At 41.2% G+C, this 22,254-nt stretch overlaps 1 protein-coding gene across 4 annotated transcripts in view; it reads left to right on the top strand.

Moving 5' to 3' along the window:
• Positions 1 to 22,254, top strand: part of CARMIL1 (capping protein regulator and myosin 1 linker 1) — a 188,145-nt gene that overhangs the window by 152,500 nt on the left and 13,391 nt on the right. For 2 of the 4 annotated variants that reach the window (XM_059479812.1, XM_059479797.1), the window contains exons 30-34: positions 8,043 to 8,060; positions 11,970 to 12,036; positions 12,348 to 12,544; positions 16,510 to 16,616; positions 18,781 to 19,213. In XM_059479812.1, the coding sequence (XP_059335795.1) occupies positions 8,043 to 8,060; positions 11,970 to 12,036; positions 12,348 to 12,544; positions 16,510 to 16,616; positions 18,781 to 19,213 (822 nt within the window). The remainder of the gene's footprint in view (positions 1 to 8,042; positions 8,061 to 11,969; positions 12,037 to 12,347; positions 12,545 to 16,509; positions 16,617 to 18,780; positions 19,214 to 22,254) is intronic. The other 2 variants (XM_059479821.1, XM_059479805.1) reach the window with 1 other exon arrangement.

Here is a 22,254-nt window from a genome sequence, read left to right as displayed (position 1 = left end):
CCTGTGCTATAAATAAAACTCCAGTTCTGTGACTGACTTAATCCAGCAAAAGTCTTCTTTTTGCTGAAATGAGCATTTCCACTTTCCCCCATACACAGTTGGCACTTTCCTGCCCACAACCTCACAACAAACTGGGTCTGGGAATTGATTCAACTGACAGTTCAGCTTTTCACAGAGGATTTCTTTCCCAGGTTAGTTTACAGACCAACTAGTCCCCTGGTTGAGCCCACATAACAAATCCTGAGTGGCAGAAACAAGCAGACAGGGATGAGGGCAAAGGCAGCAGCCTGGATGAATGCTGGATTAAATTGATTGTGACACTTGAGTTTCTCTCTTGTATGCATTAGCAGAAATGGGCCTTTGATGTGCAGTACATACAGCACTCTGTGGGAAGCTAGAAACTGGCATTATGGTATGTGAGAGTGTTCTTGGCTTCTGAAAAGGCTCACAGGCATGTGAGCAAATCTAGTGCAGTGGGAGTCCAGTCATATTTCTGACTCACCCCAAACTAGGACAGTTTATGGAAATGTCACCAGGAGGAGCAAAGCACAGTGCCAGAGCCCTCCTTCCTTAAGCCTTTCCCTACACATGCAGTACTGTGGCTGAGAATGTGCCATACAAAGGGAATCAGTGGGATCACCTTGCAGAATGTCTTGTTTATTTCCAATTTATGTGTTATCCTCATTAGAATTTTGAATACATTAATTTTAATAGTGAATATTTATTACCTGTCTTTTCCTGATTTCCTCTGTATATAATTTCGCAACATCCTCACTGCCCTTACCCATGTTTATTCAGTACTTGATACATGTATAGACTACAGAGTACAGGCTTGTGAGGGGTTACATGTTCCCAGCTGAAACACTCCAAAAGAAAACTTGCTTTCAATGTCTTTTCTTGGGTCTCTAAATGGAAGGAGGCAATGGATAATTTATAGGTAGGTTTTCTTTCTTAAACCAGCTGAGATTTCTTAGAGTTCAAAGCCGTTTCTCATAATCTAGGGTTTATTACTGGCACAATATGAAGTAAATGAAAAATGTGGCAAACTGCTTAACAGCACTGCATTCATGTTTAAGAAAAAAAGTAGTATAAATTTGGAGATTGCTTTCTGCCTTGGTTATAGGAGGAGCTGTTCAATGCAGCTGCTGGGTATTCTGTTTGGGTGGTGACACCTGTACCAGGCACTTGTTTTCCTGCAGTACTGGTGCCTTAGCAGACCCAGATTTGTGCTGGGGGTGGAGAGGAGGGCGTGTGGTTGTTGTGATTTCATCTGGCAGGCAGCTGAACATCACGCTCACCTCCCCCACAGTAGGATGCCTGAGAGAATCAGAAAAAAAGTAAAAAACTCATGGTTTGAGAAGAAAAACAAGTGGAGCAGAAAAGGAAGGGGGTATAGTAATAATGACGAAAAAATCTACAAAACAAGTGCCACATGATGCAGTAGTTCAACACCTGCTGACTGATGCCCAGACAGACCCTGAGGAGCAGCCACCACCCCCTGTCCAATTCCCCCAGCTTTATAAGCTGAGCATGATGCCATACGGTCTGGAATGTCCCTTTGGTTAGCTGGGGTCAGCTCTCCTGCTTTTGCCCCCTCACAACTTCTTGCGCACCCCCACTCTCCTTGCTGGCAGGGCTGCATGAGAAGCTGAAAAGTCCTCAATTTAGTGTGAGCACTGCTCAGCAACATTTAAAAGCACCATCATTTTATCAACACTGTTCTATGTTAAATCCCAAAACAGAGCACTGTACTAGATGCTAGGAAGAAAATTAACTTGTTCCCAGCATTTACATCCTTTGTGGCAGTAATTGTCATACTGATGCTGAGTGTCCGTCCATTGGTTTACTTCACGTGTCATGAAAAAGCCACATGGAGAGGAGAGTTCAGTAACAAACCACTCACTAAAACACTGGTCTTGAGAGCTGAACTTCCCTGCAGGGATTTTAAGTTCTTCTACTACTAAGAAGTTTGTCTGTGGTGGACAGGAAGGTCTTGAATGTGCAGCTGTGCAGCCTGTGGGTAGTGCCACTCCTGGCTGCTCAATGCAACCATTTGCCACTCTGCAGGCAATAATTTGAATGCCCAGGCTGCCAGCACAGGCATCTCAGCAGGCACCAGCTGGCTGTCATAGGCTGTCACAGCCTGCTGATGGACACTCGGCCACCACTTTGTCCAGAGGTGACTGTGCCTGCCTGCATTTGCTTGCTCATTCAGCCAGCAGCTGAATCACCCCAGAACTCACCCACCTGCTTCAGGTAGAGTTAACAGGTTATGAGGGCAAAGCCCTTTTGCACAGGTTGGGTCAGGGAGCACTCATGTGATCCCTTTTGCCAGCAGAACCATGGAGTCAGTTGATGCTCAGCACAAACAGATACAGAATCCTCTTCCCACAGCCTCTGCTCATAAGAATCTTCTTGTTATTTCTCTGGAAGATCAGCAGGAGCTCCTTTGGAGTAGTTCTTGCCAAAATCTTTCCTCTGGAGCCTTTGGCAGAGGCACTACAGCAAGCAGCATGAGAATAACCTGTGATAATGCTATTTCTGTAGCACACGTTTCTCTGCAGCCATGATGTATCACAATTCGATTAGCATCTGGCAAGCTGACCTTCTCAAATGGCTGAGGAGTTTTCTGTATAGGCTGTGTGGTCCTTTCTGCTGCTTTTTTGATTCTTCCAGCATCTCAGATGAACAAGTTGGCATGAGGTACTTAATCTGTGTTGTCTGGGGAAATCTTGTTTACTTTGAAATCTGGAGAGCTTACTGAAAATAGCACAAGCATGAGTCTGTCTCACTAAGAGTGCTTCATGCTTCTTGCTTCACCCAGAAGAACATGAGGCTTGCCACGTTTTGCTCTGCAACACTGATAGTTCATATTGCAGGGATAAAGAAAGTTCCTCACAGGAAGAGAGGAGATAAAGTCTATGTCAGGGTAGGCAGTTACAGAGTACCATTAGGCTTTGCTATATTTTGTCAAGGAAAAGTAGGTTAGGATGAGCTGGGTTACCAGAATAGGAACTTCAAAATAAATAAATTAATAAAATCAAGCATGCATACTGCCAGAAGGTCAGAAGACAGCCTCCAAGTCATCAAGTCTCATCACTGCTGTCATTGACAACTGCATCACACAGCCTTATTCATAAATCTATCAGGCTTCCTCTCAAAACATCTTTTGTTAGACTAGAGGAGAACTTAGAGGAAAACATACTTTCTTTGGATGTTATTCAGGTCAACTAAAGCCTCATTACAAAGTGGTGCATCTATCTTGGCAGTGAGATTGTATCTCATGTTAGATCAAGTTAGTGTGAATTTTTGAGGTCAGTAGTGGCAGGACTGGAATACTAATTTGAAACCAAAAGCACTTAAACAGGTGAAAGAATGTTCAAGCATGCAGACATTAAAGAAAATGAAAAGAAAAAAATGAGAGAAGAACAAAGTGATAGAAAAATCAGGTTGGTTTCACTCAAAGCTGATCAGAACCTCATTTTATCTGCTACAGTTAATCTATGAGTCATTTCCAATACCATGGTATTTAGATACTCCTGGGAAGTTTGTGTCTATACAATCAGCATTTCATTCCATGCTTGTGGTGAGCAGCCCTGCTTTGCAGGGTAGGCATCTTCCATTATGTTTCTGTCCCTCCTAGGCTCGTGTGCTGCCCCATGACTGTCTGACCAAGCAGCATTATTTAAATTAGATCATACTTTAGTGTCATCACTGCATAGGTCAGCTTTTGAGTTTTGCCATCCTCTCTTGGGTAAATAATGATTGACATTTTCTATCAGTTTGTTTTATAGAAGAAAGTCAAATATTCTATTCAGGTATTTCAGTTTCTTATGCAGGCTCTTAGAATATTTGCTAGTTGCCTGTCAAGAGATTTCCTGTTTTCAATAGGAAAGGAAGATAACTTGATAAAGACTTAAAATTCAGAAAGTTGAGAGTTTTTTTTAATGTTTTAGTTCATAAAGTATATTTCGAAATGTCTGAGGAGTACAAAGATTTATTGTGCATGCTGGAGAGATGTCTGGAGCAGTATTTTCTGTGAGAAAATAACAACAGCTCAAGTGTGCCTGGGTTTTCAAGAGTAAAACTTCCTATCATAATTCTGATCATGGAGTCTACTTGCCCCTCTGGGGCATTTCCCCTGTCAAATGCCACCACAAGCAATGCATCATCTGCCCACACAGGGCCTGGCAACAGTGGAAAGATGACTGGTAGTTTTTTGTCTGGATGACTGCTAATCCTTTTGGTAGCTGTTCACTTCAGGTTGTTGGATGGAAGGAGAGATTCAGAAGTTGTGCTGGTTCTCAGTGCTGCAAGCTCTAGGGCGGACAGGTGCAACAGTTCTTTTCATAAAATCATCAAATGGTTTCTGTTGGAAGAGACCTTTAAAGATTCACTAGATCCAAGTTCCTGCCATGGGCAGGAGCACCCTTTGCTAGGTGAAGTTGCCCTAAGCCCTTTTTTTTCCTGGCTTGAACGCCCATTCAGGAGTACATTGCCTCTGAGCTGCTTTAATGATGTTCTTGCCCAGGGCATCTGATACATATGGTAGCTGTTAAAGGACTGCCTAAGGCTATCTTGAATAGCTGTCCACCCATGCATGTTTGCCAAGTTTAAGAACTTTTTATTCTCTGCCCTGCACTTAGTTTTTTAACTAAAATAACTATAAAAGCAAAAGTAATGTAGTTGGAGCCATCCTCTTGGACCATCTTGAAGCCCAGGTACTGTAGAAGATGTTAACCTCTTTATGAACAAATAGAAAGCAAAACTGATGCTATGGAGAATTGCTTTTTGTTTTGCAGGTGGTAATTGCAGGCATGAATTCCTTGCAGGATACTAATTCAGAACATGGAATTAAACATTTGGTTTAGTAATTTTAGGAACCACTCAGTTTGTGTCTGATTTTTCACTCTTCGTAGTGAAAGCTTTGGTTGGTTTTATGCAGGAATGTTTATTAGCAGGAATTTTACATGACTCAAAAGATGCAAGTGCAGAATTATTAATTAAAAGGAAATACTGAAATGCTTGATGAAATATCAGAGTACATGTGCCACATCTCAACCAGCAGAAAAGCAAAGGTTCCTTGCCTAGTAAAATATAACAAGCTCAAGGGCAAATCTACTGAGCTTATCTTACTGCAGTGCTGCTCCTTTTCTTTCAGAATATATTTCTGTACAAAGTAATTCTAAAGGTCAGGGTGCTTTATATGAGACTAATTGAATTAATACTGAACCCATAGCTCCTTCTCTAGAAATTCAGCTCTTCAGGGAGGGAAGACAAGTAAACATACTCCTGAAACTCACATATGGGTTATTTGTATGCCATATTTATTTACACTATTTCCTCTATCTATCTATCTATCTATCTATCTATCTATCTATCTATCTGTCATATTTAGAGTACAGAACTCTGAAATATGAAGGTAAGGACTAACGTGCTGATACAAAAGATCATGGCCCCTACATTCAGGACTGTGAGGGGCTTTGCTCTTCTGGCTACTGAAAAATAGTCCATTAGGTGTCACAGATTTTAGCATTGCATTTAACTTTCCAAGGACAATGGCACTCATGGGGCAGATTCTAAAGACAGTGGCTCAGGTTATTGTCACTGCAAGTAAGAAGTGCATCACTGGTTTTCAGAAGCCACATGGGGGCTTTCACCCTGGAAATCACATCACAAAATCTTTTGTAGTTGACGTAAGCAATAGCAACTTCCTAGTTCCTAAGGTTTTCTATGCAGATGGTGAGCTACCTGCATGTCCAAAGATGTCATGTGCAAAACCCAGAACTGGTCAATTTGCTGCTCTGCTTTGTTAAGAAATTTTTTTTTAAATTTTTTTTTTATGAGACAACAGATATGTGACACTATCAGAGGTAGTTAGGAGGCTAAAGGAAGCGTGGCAAATGTTGATTGACTGAACTGGTGTCATGGCAGCTTTACAGGTCAGAATTCCTTACAGCAAAAGTAAACAACAGGACTTGTGATAAAATGCCTTGTTTTCTTATACCTCTTTCTTAAAAAGGCATACCCCACAAAATGCATACAGCTGAAATGGTATAGCATTGGATAAATATGTTCTGTAAAATATTTTTATGACGTCTCAAACCTCATTGGCACATTTTTAGAATGCAGTTTCTGATTTTGTTTGGGCTTAATTTTCTTGGGATTTTTGGTTGTGGGTTGATATTTCATCTTTGGGGATGGTCCATGTACACTGCGAGGCAGAGCACTTCATATTGGAATTTTGCTGAGAGCAAACAAAGGGGGGAAGGTTGAGAGGCCTCATGGTCTCTAGTGCTTCAGGGGTCTGGACACTGGCGTTAGGTTCCCTGAAGAGCAGCCAGATTCCTTGGTGGCTTCAGGCAAGTCCCTTGGTCTTTGCTTTGCTTAACGGTGCTTCCTCCTCTAACCTGTTGCCTGCTGTGCGCCTCTTTCTCCCTCCTGACTCCCCACCCACAAGGTGTTTGGCACCTTTTAAGTGCCTCAGTAGTCGGGAGATCACTGAAGTGTGGAAGGTTGGAGTTTCCATAAGCCCTTGTTGGATCAGGACCATAGACTGTAAACTCCCTCAAATCCTGGGACTGCTTCCATTTGTGTATGTTACTTTGCACTTTGGTCCTAGTCACATTTCCAGCTGCATACATAATACAAATAACTTTCCTGTCTGTGCATTAAATACACAGAAAATGCTGGACTACTGCCACAAATGCTGTCTGAAAGAGAATCAGTGTTCCAGGTTTATTTTTTGAAGTGTGCCGGAGCGCCTTTTGTTAAGATTGTTTCAGTATTTGAGATGTTTGTCAATGGATTTTGCAGTCTCTCCAGCAATCTCAGAGCAGCTGTAGTGATTGGTAGTGTAGAAGATGGGCAAGAGAAGGCAGAACTTAGATTCTGACAGAGAAATTGAGTCAGAGTATGTGTGTGCATGGAGAGTAATGAGGTGGTTTGCCTGAATCACTACTAGCTGAGAACTCTTACATAAAACCAAAGTTTCTGAAGGTAAAAGAAAATAAAGACAAAAAAAAAAAAAAAAAACAAAACACCAAAACCCAGAGGCAAAACCCCACCAAAACAAACAACTGACCCTGAGGACAGCAGGAAAATAAAGGAGAGGAGCTGGGTGCGAGAACATGCAGCACTTTGTTGACAAGATGCTTAATCCAGACCATGACTACTCCTGCCACATTCTGCTAACACCTGCAATATGTTGTAATAGCAGCAGTTTCCCATTCAACTTGAAAACAGAAGCACACTTCTAATAATTGTTTTTTCTAACCCTAAATTTGGGAGGAGCATGGTTGGTCTTGAGCCATGGAAGAGATGGGGTATGGCATTTGGGATTGCTTCATTTCCTGCGATGGCTGTGCTGCTTCCTTTTTTTGCTTATAATTTTTGAAGGGAAGAGAAAAGGTTTTGCTTCAGTCATGAAATAGCATCTTTCTCATGCGCCAAAAGTGCTTGAAGTCTGTGCCTCTAAACCTCCTTATGGGAAGGAGATATACTGTTGCCTTTAGTTTAGATTTATTTAAACCTCAGGAGAACAGACTTCCATCCTTTTTCATTCCTTCAAGAGAAGCTTTGTTTTATTTTCCTTGCTTGCTTGCATACCACAACAAACTGGCAATTTTTAATTCAGAATCTTCTTTCAGACTAGGAAGTAGGAGAATTACTTGGGGTTTTTTTGCTACTGGTGCCAGCAAAACGGAAAAATTGGGACAGCAGGTGGCAGGTTGGCACCATTGGCGAGTGCCTTATATTGGAAACAAATGTCAGAAAACCTTAATTTGTCCCAATGTAGATAAAACGAGAGAGCACATATTTCTCTGGTTATCCTCTGGAAAGACAAATTTGAATAGCACTTCCAAATACAAGGGATTTTTACCTCATTCTTGCATGTCACCTTTCCTGCTAAGACTTCCAAGTGTTTTGGCTTTAGTTTTCTTTATTTTGGTGATTCCTGGTTTTGCCTCCTTTCCTGAGAACTGCTATTGCTTTGTCTTCCCCATTCATATTCTTTTTTCTTTCTTTTTTGCTGCATGGAGACTCTCTGCTGTACAAGTGTAAGTATTTTTTTAGCTCTGCTGTTTCTGGCCTACTTGTTTATGTTTTTGTGCTCCATTTGCCTCTGTACTGCCTTGAGAGTCTCCTGGGAGACTGTAGTGCCATCCATCTGCACCTACAAGTGAAATAGGCAGTGATTCAGGAATGGGTTGGATTTACAAAAAGGTTCAGCTAATGTAGCATCTGAATTTAAGGGATCCCTTGCTTTTAAGACCAAACCAAAGCAGAATGCTGATGTTGAAGGTATAAGCACAAATATTACTGCTCAGAAGGAAAATCTGTGGAGTTGGTTTTATATTCAACCATCATACAGCTTAATGAAACATGTTCTCAAAGCTGAAAACCCATATGTTGAAGGGAGTCTGGTTAGGGAGATAAATTTCAAGAGGGAGCAGCAAGTTGTTCATTAATTTTTTTGAAATCTTCTGAAAGGGAAGTGACAGGAGGGTCACAGAGCATCTCTGTATCTAATAGGATTGAATATAAATTACTGTGAAGTAGGAGGAGAAAAACATGGAAATAAGCATATCCCTCAGCATTTAGAGTAATTTCAATTATCTGTATAAACAAAGAGAATATCTGAGATCCTGTTTCTGAAAGTACATTGTTTTCTAACATTCAAAACAGAACAATTTCAGTTGTTGTTTTTAATTCCCAAGGTACTAGTGTTCTTCCACAGCTGGTAATACAATTTCAGAAAACTCCAGAGAACTCAGACAGTTTTGTGAGGAAGGCAGTCAGAAGGGAGGAATCTGGAAAAGTGATCATGGGAAGAGATCCTGGGAGCTTAAAGTTAGCAAGGACACATGACAGTGTGTTAATAAGCCCTTATTTGGAAGTGTGGTAGAGATCTGCTGGCCCACATTTACTGCAGAAGGGCACATTCATGGAGCCATCTCCTGAGATCCTCTCAAATTCCAGAGATGCAGTTAATATTTCTATCTGTTCTGCCAAGCAGCCTACAATGTGCTTATGGAAAAGTAGGCAAAACAAGGAAGAATTCAGAAGGTGGTGTGCTAGAATGGAAAGTCTGTGGGGGTTGTGTATGAGAGGAGGTGACACTAACAGCTATTCCTCTGTAAAGGCCACAAGGGAAGCAAGCATAAGGCCAGAGAGCCACGTTGTGCTTGTGGGGCCAGAGGTGGTGAGAAGGCAGAAGATGTGCTTCTACCAAAACTGAACTGCTTCCATGAAATGTAGGAAGTGGGAGTCAGGCTGGGGAGTTCAGATATCTCCTCTAGCAATGACATGTGCACTGCTGCTGTAGCAGACTGTGTGGTGGCTGAGATGTTAAGCAGAGATTAAGCTTAATATTTTGTAAAAGAGCACACTGGCCTATTTAAATTAATGCTATGACCCATTTTGCTCTGCGTGTGATCTAGAAAGTTCACTTGGCAAGAAGCCTTTCATCTGTGCACTTCCTAAACAGGCTAGAAAACAGAAGGTTTTCAAATAAAAGTGTATGTGGAGCTGTTTTTCATGCTGTTAAAGCAAATGGGAAGCATCTCTATCCCTCTGCCTTTATCCCCAGCAACCAAGCTGCTGATGGCTCATGCCAAGTTGACAGTAAGTTACAGCAGAGACTGGCTTATTGTCATCAGCACAAGCTCTGCAGGGTCATCTGGGGGCACCTTCTTGTCTGGGAAGGAAAATGAAATCATTCTGTTCCTGGCTGTTGGAGAAGTATGTGGAGCATTCCAGTCCTTGCACAGGAACCTCAAAACTTTCCCTGTGCTGTTTTGCATTGGTGCCCTGGGCTGAGGCAGCTCTCAGCTTGTCTGTGTTTGTGCACTCAGAACATTGCCTGTGGCTGTGCAGCTGCTGGGTGACCAGAGCTCTTCCATCAGCTGTGTTTTCTGTCCTCCCTTCTGGTTGTCCTTAGCACAGGAGTTGCTGTATCTACTAAATGTAACTTCCAGTCACACCACCCCAAAAAATCAGGAAGCAGACTAAAATGCATGTGAATGTACCTTCACAAGAGAAATGGGCTGTGTCTGGAAATGAAACCAGGACTACTGATAGTGACTTGTGATTGCTGTCCCCCAAAATGCTGAGCTGCTTCAACTCTTTCTTACATGAGATGTGAATGCTTGGGGGATGGATGGACAGCTGCTGAGGTGTGCAGTTCAGGGGCTGCCCAGCTGCCTACCTCTTGCACAGTCCACTGCAGTTGTGGCTGAAAAAATTCAGCACCTCTCCAGCCACTCGCCATCCGATCCATTGCATTTAACTTATTGGTAACTCTGAAAGTAGTGTCTGACCTTTTGATGCAGCAACACTTTGCCTGCTCATTAGTGTCATTGTGAGTTTGCTCAGGTGGCAAACTACTCCTGGCTCGTCTTGAAACTGTGGTGTCATTTACCAATTTTTGTCAAATGTGGAAGTGGAAACCTGCAACAGCTGAAGGTGTCTTTTTTCCCCCAACAATGTACATGTCCATAAAACTAGAGTTCTGGTTTATTTATCTATTTATTTGTTGCCCAGGCAGTGCTATCACTGCCCACTCTTCAAGTCCTTTTCTGGTCTTGAGAACATGGGTAATAGCTGTCCCATCACAAAAAGATCTGTCATAACCCTGAGCATGTGAGTAGTGGTGTAATGATCCTCGGGACTACTTTGGGAATATGAATTCGGCACATGCGAGTCTGTGCGCTGAATTTTCCATACATAAAAACTAGCAAATGTTTGCCTTAAACATTTCGTGATTTGTCTGAAATGTTAATGCCAACTGTTTTTTTTTCTGGCTGATATAAAATTGATACTCCTAACCTTCATTAACAATTCTGTTAATGAGTAACATTAATTGATAACAGCTAGCTGACGAATACTCCAGAATTTGAAGCCACTAGATTTAAAGTCCCTAGGCTTCAAGACTAGCAGGTCAATGGAAATACATGGGTATCACTAAAGCCACCATGTACAACTCTACCACAAAAGGAGCCCATCTTTATAGAACCTGAGTGATTTTAAATTAACTCTTGAGAAAACCCGCAGTTCAACTTTTAAACAAAAAGTCTGACAATGCCGAACTATGTTAAGAGGTTTGGAATTGGTGATGCATCCATTTCCTATAGCAAAACTGTTTTTCTCATCATGCAAACTTTCAGAAGGCTTCAGTCAAGACAAGACAGACAACTTTCTTCCAAAAAGAGCAAACTTGAGTCTTAAGTCTGGGTGTTTACGCTCTGAAGGCATTGTATTACTTTTTTTGGCAACGTGAAGATCAGAAGGCTGGTAGCAGTAATTCAGTAACTGTGTTGAACATATGCTGAACTTTCCACCTCTTCTCAATGTGTGTTAAGTCCAAGGAAGTCATGTGTTTGCTACAGATACTGCCAACATGGTGGTTTTGTTTTTCGAAGAAGGGCTGTATTCTCCAAGGCTCATTTTCCTAGGGAAGTTTGGTGAGCTGTGTGGTGATGTCCAGATGCATTGATTCCCAGTGACATACCACTAACAAATGAACTGAGGAAGCGTGTTTTGTATCAAAAATAAAAGCCAGAACAAGGAGTAGATTATTCCTGGTATTGTCATTAACTGCAGTGTTGGACAAAGTAATTAAGTCTTAAATGAGTCCCTCGTGATCTCTGCAGAGGTGAGATTTTAATAGTTTCCTTGTCTTACAGTTGGAGATCAAACAGTTAATGCTTGGACAATTGCAGTAATCATCCTGTGTGCAGCCTGCACTTTTAGTGGGAAAAATGAACTACCTCCCTGGTTGTGTTCAAAGTCAGTTAAAATACAAATTTAGAAAAAGTTCTGAATGTATGAGAGAGGAAGGGAAACCATTCCCTTCTGGTGTTAAATCAAATCAGATCTTTAAATGGTTCATAGGCTTGAAAAACTGTTTTGTTGTTGTAATTTCTTTTGTCCCCTAAAGTAATTGTTATTTTGTTTTGTGTTGATAGATGACTCCTAAATCAAAAAGGAAAAGCATCCACAGTAGAATGCTCCGGCCAGTGTCCAGAGCTTTTGGTAAGTGAGAATTCCTTAAAACCATTTTGTTTCTTTGCTTGCCTGAGGTGGTTCTAGATGGTTCTTGGTTGAATAACACAGGTGATTCTCCCTCCCTCTGGATTGCATTTGTGGCCCACACTGGCTGCTTTGTTTTGGGACTCTGCTGTTTTATAGTAAATAGTGGCTCACAGTGCTCTCTGCTCACAGAAATGTTGTGGCTAAGTTCCCTGAATGTGCTTATAATTATTTGCCACCAAAAAGAGGAATGGCATCATCTTTTGTTTTAAATATCATGTTAAATCTAATTAGAAAGTTTTGATTTTTCTTAGAAATGGAATTTGATCTAGATAAAGCACTGGAAGAAGTACCTATCCATATAGAAGACCCACCATTTCCTTCCAGCAGGCCAGACAAACGAACTTCTGGATTCATTTCAGAACTGCCATCAGAAGAAGGAAGGAAACTGGAACACTTTACAAAATTAAGGCCCAAAAGGAATAAAAAGCAGCAACCCAGCCAAGCAGCAGTGAGTCTACATTAAAATATTGCTGGCAATGTCCTGTGTTGATTGCTTTTTGCCATGAATCAGGTCTTGCAGTGTAATGAGGACAATGGCTGAAGGTATAAAGCCATAAACGACTACTTAATTTTTCTTCTGGTATTCATGTCTTTCAGTGTGCTATCCCTATTACAAGTTTTTTTGTCTTGTTTGACACAGCCTAAATCCAGGATATGTTTTATCCTTTTTTATTTTGCTTTTGATTTTTTTTCATGGAGGCAGTTTCTGGAGGTGCTTGGAGCTTTTACAAAGCACAAAATATCATGAGACTTTTCAATTACATTGCAAGGGTTTGTTAAGTCTTAATCCTTTTTTCTGCCTGCATTAAGATGTGGTAACTTGGCATGAATTCTTCTTTCTCTCAGCTCTCAGAGGAGCTGCTCTGTGACACCCAGCTTCCCACAGCTCCTAAACTGAAGATGGTGTTTGGGCCAGCAAATCTGCATAGTCACAGATCTGCTTTTCATGCTGGAGCCTGCCTTAGAAAGGCAAAACAGAAGAGAGCACTGTCTGTTCACGAAAGGCATTGGTGTGAACTCAATATACGTGCGTGGAGTTCCCACAGCTCCATTTCCTTGGCATACGGCATCAGTAAAGATTTATTTCTATGATGGTGTGTCCTCAGGGTATGTGAGGACAGATCAGGAGGAGTTACAGAGTTATCTCACAGCAACAGGGCACAGCTGATATGATAAGTAGCCCCATCAAGGGGCAGCCGTTTCCTCTCTGCGTTAGGCTGCCTCACAATAAATGCCTGTGGCCTCTTCTGCTTCCTGAGGATTTCCAATTGGGAGGATCCTTGAAAATTTCCCTAATGCTGGGAAAGACAGTGGAGTGCTTTTTGTACCACATGGAAAGGGAGAAACATTAAAGCAAAGGGAACATTCAAGCCAGCTTTCCATTCCCTTGTGCTTCGCTGGGAAGGTTAGAGGTTGCAGAAGAATGGATTTGTCTCCATGTAGTGAAAACACATCTGTGTTTACTCTCCCAGTTCCACTACTGCTGCAGAACACACGTGTTTTCCCAGTGGCTTCCAAGCTCAGCATGTCCTGTGCCATCAGCACAAGGAGGTGCAAGGAGTGGGGGCGTGGGAGGGGCAAGTGCTTCACTATCAGGCATGGAACTAGCACATGCAGTGTCTTCTTCAACAGCAGCAAAAAGGTCACTCCTTGTAGACAAGTCTTACTTCCCATGATAGTGCAGCGTTGTGGAATGCTCATCCATATTGAATTAATTAGGAAACTGGGAGTTAATTTAGTTGCAGAAATTGAAAGGAGATTTTTTTAGTTAAACTCATATGTCCCTGTCTTGTTTTTATGTACCACTTAGTTCCTTACTAGTTCTCAAACTGAGTCCAAACAAATATTTGAAAGACTTAAGATGTTTGTTTTGATGCTTCTGAAAATAAAACAGCCAGATTTTGGAGGTCAGAGTCATGAGTGGACTGTGACATTGCTTGCAGGGTTGATTTGCTGCTGGCTTTGCCACTTCAAGAATACAGAAAGCAATGCTTAGGGAAAGCACTTGAAATGTGAGAGGCAAAATCTTGACCTTTCCTGCCACTTAAAGCAGCTCTGTTGGGTTGTTTGCTGTTCCCATTATTTGTATTTAGTAATTCCAGGGGTCTCAGATGATCATAGCTGTACTTCTCTGGTTTTGCTGCAAAACAGATTTGTTATTTGGAAGCTGAAAAATGTAAGAAAAGAAAGGAGAAAATGGAGAAAAAAGAGAAACAAACTTTTAACTTGAGTTGAGTGGGTAGGCAGAAGAAAGATTTATAGTTTTGACAGAGTTTCTACTGGAATGAATGTTTAGAGAGGGGGAAAAAAAGAAAAACTCAAAGCCATTCAGTCTCAAGTAGCTTTAACTTTGAAGCAAAATGATAAAACAGTTGTTTATAATTTAGATTTTTGTGAGATCTTAACCTCACGAGTTCTTCCTTCATGTGTGAAGATTTAGTACAGCAAAGGAGGTGAATCTCTAATGTATGAAAGCAATTGTGATTCATCTTACTTATTTCTGCTTCAAAGCCATTTTTTTCCTTAACAAAGAAGCATGCTTGCTTTTAAACTTAAGCTTAGAAAAGAGATAAAAAAGGACAAATGAAGACTTAACACTTTTTTTTTTTTAAGAGTTAGGAGGGTAAAACACAAAATAAACCAGAGCTCAGTCTTACAGTTAATGCTGGTACCAGAAGGTGTTACAATAACAGCTGTAAGAATATCCTGTACCTTGAGGACCTTATTAGACCCTCAATATTTCTGTACATCTTTCATTAATTTTTAGGAACTTGCTGCTGTTTCAGATGCAAATTATTTTCTCTTTATGAGGTAGATCTTCTCATTTGCTGTAGATCATTGGATCCTGGAATTAGCTCCCCTTAAGGAGATCCTCTTGCTTTTGATACTTTCATGTTTATCCCTGCTACCTGGCGGCCTACAGTATCAATGTACAGTGGTTTCTCATTTCTGCTAAAATGCGTCATTCGCTTTTATTTTGTGTTTCGGTTGAGACACCGGTGATAAGGGGTTTGTGATAAGGGGTTTGTCACAAAGACCAACCCAGATGAAGGCGTGTGCACCCCTGCCTACTATGAGATGTTCCAGTTCAGCAGGCTGGCTACAGAGCATACCAAAGTTGGAAATCTGATAAATCATTTTGCTAATTTAGTCTAGAACTGTTCTTCATAGAAAATCTGTTGCCAGTTTGACTGGCAACAAAGCAGTCATTACCGGGTGGGCTCCTTAGACATCACTATTAGATTGCTACAGCAGGTGTCAATAAAATATTAACTGTTATCTTTGATAACAAAAATAACAGGGTTCAGGAATGGAAAGTTAAAAGTTTCATGGCTCTGTCAAAGCATGGTTCATATGAAACCCACTTGCCTGACTTAATGAGACTGGGTTTGATATTAATAGCAGCTTTTAAGAGTATTGAAGCATAGAAAGTTTGTATTCCACATCAGAAGAGAAGGTGGGTTTACTCTTGAGTTATAGTGGCAACTAGGAGATTCCTTGATTTGAATTGTTTCAAATTACAACCCCTGTTATTTTGTGTCCTGATCCTTAGCACTACCAAGAGTACAAATGGGTTGGGTCTTGGGGAGTCCTCTGTAGTCATCTAAAAGGTTTCCATGTGGCATTTGAATTAAAGGAAGTCTCTTTACTGGTAATAGAGCTTTTCCACATCAAAGCCAGGTACAGGAGCTAGACCACATGAGAAGTCCTCCTAGGAGGCTGCTTGTTTCATCTTCAGGAGGCTGCAGAGTCATCAGCTCATCTTCACAGGGCCTTTGTGGTCGGGAGGTATTTCAAAGCCAGCCTGGTTTATATGCCTGAGGTCACCCATATTCAAAATGTGGGCATTGAAATCAAAGATGGGGAGCAAGTTTGTTGTTTTCAGACATTGAGCAAAAGTCTGTGTTTGGTTCCTAAAATGGAACACCTGATTCTGTATTTACAGTCTCTGCTTTTAGAAGTGCTAGACTGAATGAATTATAAAAGGCTCTGTTAGCCTGTTGGAGCTCTATTTCTAAATCTCTAAGTCCAAAATCCAGGTTTTTCTCCAAATAGGGAAACAACTGTCTGTTGAAAATGCTTTCTCTTCAGGTCACCACCTGATCAGGATTTATTTTTTATGTGTTTTGTTGCTTGTCTGACTGACCTCTATTCTCTCAAGCCCAAGGCATTTGATTCCTGGCCTCATGCATTGCAGCATCCAGTTTGTCACTGGTGTTTTGGGTTATTTTGCATTTGATGTAATGCATCAGCTGGCCTGACTACTAGAGGGGGAATTCCAGTGGTGATTCTGTCGTCTGCACTGAGTTCTGGTTGGCACATAAAAATTATATGTCTTAATTCTTAATTATTATCACTGGAGCAAACATGCTTAGATTATTGTATAACAGAGAGAGTTTTTTCTTCTGTCAGGTGTCTGCTGGAGTAACGCCAGAAGGGGATCAGAATGGCCTCATGGGGAGAGTGGATGAAGGTGTGGATGAATTTTTCACTAAGAAAGTGACAAAAATGGATTCAAAGTAAGTTTAAAAAAATTTTTAGAAGTTATTTTTTTAAAAAGTCCATCTTGATAACTAAGCAAGCAGCACTTTCAAGCTGTATTTGACTCCTGTTCCCAATATCCAGGGTTGCAGTTGTCAAAGTCGGAAAATACCTTAGTAGTCAAGACATTGTGAATTCAATTACCTGCCCTTAAAAGTGGCTACTTTGAAATGAATTGCTTTACTATACCATATTGAGGGGATTAATGACTAGTGTATATTTTTATATTTCAGTTGACTTCATTTCACCCTTCAGTGAAGCTCATTAGAGCTGAAGGGGAGCTTTATATTGGTTGAGAGTCTCCCCAGTGCTCATTGTACACGTGGTATTTCTCTTTAGTGAGGAGTGCTGTTGGGTACAGCGTTTTCATAGATGACAGTAGATTTATGCTGGTTTTGAAATACGTTAAAGATGTGTTTCACCAGTTTGTAGTATTCCAGGTTTAAGCAAAACATTAATCTGAAAGATGTCTCCTTCTTTATATAAGGGATATATATATATATATATATATATATATGAGCTTATGCAGTTGCTTTGGAGCTGGGTGTATATTTACAGAAGCATGCATGTAGAGGTTCTTGAATTTATACATGTTTGTGCACATGCACACACAGAGTATTTCCATAACTAAATGAGAAAACAGGGGTGATTTCCAGGCAACTTGGAATGACCCTTTCTGTGTTTTCCATTAAGGAAAAGAGTAAGTGTGACTGGTTGATAGCTGTGCCAGGAAAAGCAAATCTTCTAAAGTCACCATGAGTTATAGATATCTGTAGTGACATGTGAAGCCATGTGTGATATACTTTGTGGAGGCATGAAATTATGGTAGCTTTGAAAAATGTCCTAAGCAGGTCAAGATCAGGGTGCTCACAGGCTTCATTCTCCTGTGCTTTCTTTGGGTGCCTGCCAGCTGCTCATTTCAAATCTCCCTGTGAACTTGCACATCCCTGTTTGCCCATCCCTGGCCGTGCTCTTTGCTGAGGATCTTTATTTGGGGTGCCAGTGGCTCTCTTTCCAGTTGGGGTGCTTTTATGTGAATGTGCATGTGCTCAGCTTTGCCCTTAAGTGTGAATACTCTGCTCAGAAGATGCCTCTAGAAAACCTTAGTGGGAGGTGGGCTCTTTAGGGATTGGTTTTGGTTTTTTCTTCTTTTGGGTTCGGGGGCTTCCTTTTTTTTTTTTTAAGATGAACATCTGCACTGTAAAAGTGACGTCTGTACTCCTTACTGAGAGAAAGTGGCTGTGCCAGCTGCCAGCTAGTTCCTATTTCAAGCCCTTAAGGAACAAGATCTCCCAAAAGCTGTGTTAAACATGAGAAAGCAAGGGTGTGCCTAGATCAGTTCTTCTCCTTTTACTAATAGGCAGGTGCAAGCCACAGGAAGTGCATTCTGGAAACAGAGCAGAGTGAAATTGTATGTTGTGGTGGGTTGACCCTGTACCCACCATCACTGCTCTATCACTCCCCTCCTGCTGGATAGAGGAGAGAAAATATAATGAGAGGCTTTTGGGTTGAGATAAGGGCAGGGAGAGATGTCTTGCCAGTTAATGTCATGGACAAAACAGACTCAGCTTGGAGGAAAATAAATTTAATATATTGCAAATCAAATCAGACTATGATAATGAGAAATAAACCGTATCTTTAAAATATCTCTCTCCACCACTCTTTCTTTCCAGGGCTCAACTTCACTCCTGATTTTTCTCTACCCTCTCCTCCCCGGTGGCACAGGGGACAGGGAATGGTGGCTGAAATCAGTTCAGCACACATTCTCTGCTGCTCCTTCCTCTTCAGCAGGAGGACTCCTTACACAGAAGCCACTCCTGTGCACGCCCTGTTACCAAAACCTGGCCATGCAAACCCAGTATCTGTGTGTGTAGACAGCTTGGTTAGAGCTGGCTGGTGTTAGAAACAGCTGGATGCCCAGTGCAGATGAAACAACTGCACAAAGCAGCACAAGAATCCTGAAGGATATGATCAATGCTAGTTGTCCTGTTTTTAATGTAGATTCACCAGGTAATGATTGGGCCTAGGGCAACATATGGATCGTATGAAAGATTAGCTTTGCCTGGAAGAAGTCATTTGATACTATTTTAAAAAGGGAGAAGGGGAGTGAAGAAAAGATTGAAATGTCTGTGTCTTTTTTAGGAGACCATCAACTAAAAGTTCAGACAGCAGCGAGCACAGTGAAGCAGGTGATGAGAAGAAGAAAAGAGACTCGAGGAAGAGTGGTTTCCTTAACTTAATCAAATCAAGAGGCTCCAAATCCGAACGCCCCCAGACTGTGTCGGTGGCTGAGGAGCCCTCCTCACCCAAGGTTGCTACAAAAAGCCCAGCTTTAGACACAAGCAAGAAGGAGGCAAAGCCTGCGGAGCAGAATGGTGGCGCAGAGCGATCCGAGGAATTAAAGACTCCAGACTCCCTGGAGGAGGTGCAGACAGATGATATGGCAAAAGCTGAGAGGGGTGACAGCAAGGGAAGCCCCCAGGGAGGCCGGAGGTACGGTGTGCAAGTGATGGGCAGTGGACTGCTCGCAGAAATGAAAGCCAAGCAGGAGAAGAGAGCTGCCTCTGCTCAAAAGGTGAAGGCAATTTGATTTCTATTGAGTTGTTAAAAAGAGAGCCAAACTGTGTGTCTTCAGGAGAGGTGGTTTGGGACTGCAAGGGTTGGTGGCTGGGGCTTGACACATCAGTCCTGGTTTCCAGCAGGCATTGTGGTGTTCCTGCAAGAGGACTGCTCTCTGCTGTGGTGGTTGAGCACAAACAGCCTGGCCAAGGCACAGGCTGCACGTGTGGTGCAGGAGTTGCACCCTTAATCCTGCACTTTTGCCCTCCTTGGGGAGGGAGTGACACCTGCCCTTGCACTTGGTGTCAGACCATCACAAACACAGAAGGGGACATGTAATTGTTTGCACATAATCACAGAATAACTTGGAGCCAGCTAGTAAGCCCAGCTCAATATCTCCATTCTATATGATGTGTGGCTTGTTCACAGTGCATACTGAAATTGCTTCAGAAAAGGTAAAACTAGGACAGGCTTCCTACTGTGTGCCCCTTGCACACAAATACCTCAGGTATGTGGCAAACTACAGTGGTGACTGGCTGTACTCTTCTCTTTCAGAAAATGATGTAGACAGATGGAGAGGTCTTCTGTGTCTTAAATTATATATTCCATGCAGAGAAGTAAATCTGGCTACCAGTCACTATTTACAATATTTGGCATATACTTTTCTTGTTGCACTTTTTGATTTTTATGTCCTTTTGTACCACACCTAATTATTTTTATGCTTTTGATTTATGTATTTTAAATACTAACAATGAAAGAAAATCACCTGTTAAAAAATTATTTCTAATTGTCTGTCCAGATTCTCTTTGCTCTCTGTAATTTTCTCTTCTGTGAAGTGCTGATCCTGGGCAGGAACTCTGCTTCATTCTGCAAATGTACAGAGTGGAAAATCCTTGTGTTCCTCCAAAGTATTCTGTGCTGGCCTATTTTGCCTGATGTCCATTTGCCATTGTTCTTCCCCATTATTATCTTCTGCTTCCTGCCAGCTGCCGTTGGCATATTTCACAAATACCAAAGAATCAGCCTTTTTGCACTTCTCTCCTCTTCTTCCATGTGCAGGGCACTCAGATGATCTCCATTTGCCGTCACTGTCCCCTGTCATTTAAAAGGTGTTACTTTACAACAAAGCTCATCTTGTGCTTTGTTGTGTTTTCCTTCCTTTGACACATATAGAGTTGTCTTGCTGTGGCCAAGCAAGGCACCCAAAGTCCATTTCTACGTTTTTTTCATAGCCTTACAGTGCTTGAGTCTTATCACAAGCAGATTTGAATTAATTCAGTTGTGTATGGATCATTAAAGGGATCCCCAGTGCAGAAATTATTTTTCTAAAGAATGACCAATTCCTTCCTTTCTCCTTGGTATTAAGTAATGCCCATGAATAGTCTCATTGACTTCTAAAGCACCAAGTTTTCAAATAAAGTGCCATATGATTTTAAATAAGAGTATTATTCCCTGCCTGTAATTTATAAAATACCAAGCTGTTCCAGATTATATGAATTTTTACAAGCACATAATTGTGTATGCTTCGTGGTCTTTGGGTTCTTAACATTTGTTATCTACAAGTCAAATCTGAGTCAAGTGAGTAAAATCTGGAAGGACATGACTGAGGTAGAATATTAGCATGTGTAATCTTTTTATAAGTGGGGAAAGTAAAAGTCCTCTTCAGCTGGTGAGCTTTCATAACATTAATTGGAAACTTTAATTCCATCCTTCAGAAGTAAAAGTTGTTGATGCCTATTCCAAGGTTTTGGAGTGGGTTTTTTTTACCACACTTAACCTATTTACTGACTGGAAAGGTCAGCCCTCTTATTTCAGGTTTAAATGACAAGAAAATAATGTTATCTATCTTATTTTTTGTACAGTCTTATATTTATGGAATGCAAAAGTACATACATATACAGTGACAATAAAACTGAACTGAAATAGGAATCTGTACACAGCAGAGTACTGAGTTATCTATCCCTAATGTTTCTCAGAGGACACAAATTTGAACTGCTGTTCAAAAGCATTTTTCACATACTTCCATCACAATATCAAATAATTTAGGTTTGCACTTTTATTCATGATACTCATGAAAGATGGGAATCATACAGTATCCTGACACCTGAGCTGCAGAAGACAGCATCCCACTGCTACATTGTTTAGGATGGTTATCATATCAAGTTCTGTAACATCTTCAAATTTATCAGAATTTCAATATGATAGAAAATTGTGTTTTCCTATAAGGTACAGATGGCTGCTTATAATCTAAGCTATTTTACATGAAAACAAAGCCAGAAGGAATTTACTATTTCATTCAAACCCTACCACAGTCTTGTTACAGATAAAAGTGATGAGCAGGTGCAGAGTAGATGGAAAGATGGTAAATGCATTTTTGTTTTCTTGTGCTTAGAATACAAGGAGGGAATTGGCACTAATGGTAGAGTCAAGTGTTTGGAGATCAGTGTTGCCTCAGGGCACACATAAATAGATCTTTCAGCTCCATCTAGTGTTACACACTGGATTTTTAAATACCTGAGCAAGGCCCACGAGGAAACCATCGCTCATAGCCTGTTTATTCCCTCTCAGTGTCATCCAGCTCTGGAGTGTTTCCCAGCCTTGCACAAATTCCTATTAAAAATACAGCCCGGGCATTATTTATCTACATGATGAATTCACCTGCATTGATCTGACTTCTCTGGGTAAATTTTTGCTGCCAGTGTTTAGTGTTGTTTGGGGACCATAAGCTGTTTGTAATGTGTGTACAGTTGGTAGCCAAACATGCTCACATCCTAATTGCATTTTTAAGTACTACACTAATAGGTGCCAGCAGTGGCTTTTCTGCTTGTCGTGGTACATGGTCATGTTTCCCCAGCTGTCCCATAACTAGAGAGGGAGGAAGGAACTACAGTGAAATTAGTTTCATGCAGTCATGCTGCTCTCCTAAGTCATTTACTGTACTTAAGTGTTATGCATTCTTTCTTCAGTATTTGCATAAGAAAGTTAGTTTCTCAGTGAAAGTGAGAATTCAAGAGAATTGACATTCCATGAAAAGATTTTTGCAAAAAATGGTAGTTT

Source organism: Ammospiza nelsoni, chromosome 1 (assembly GCF_027579445.1).
Source record: "Ammospiza nelsoni isolate bAmmNel1 chromosome 1, bAmmNel1.pri, whole genome shotgun sequence".
In the NCBI taxonomy this organism is placed as follows: Eukaryota; Metazoa; Chordata; class Aves; order Passeriformes; family Passerellidae; genus Ammospiza; species Ammospiza nelsoni.
This window is presented reverse-complemented; position numbering and strand designations above follow the sequence as displayed.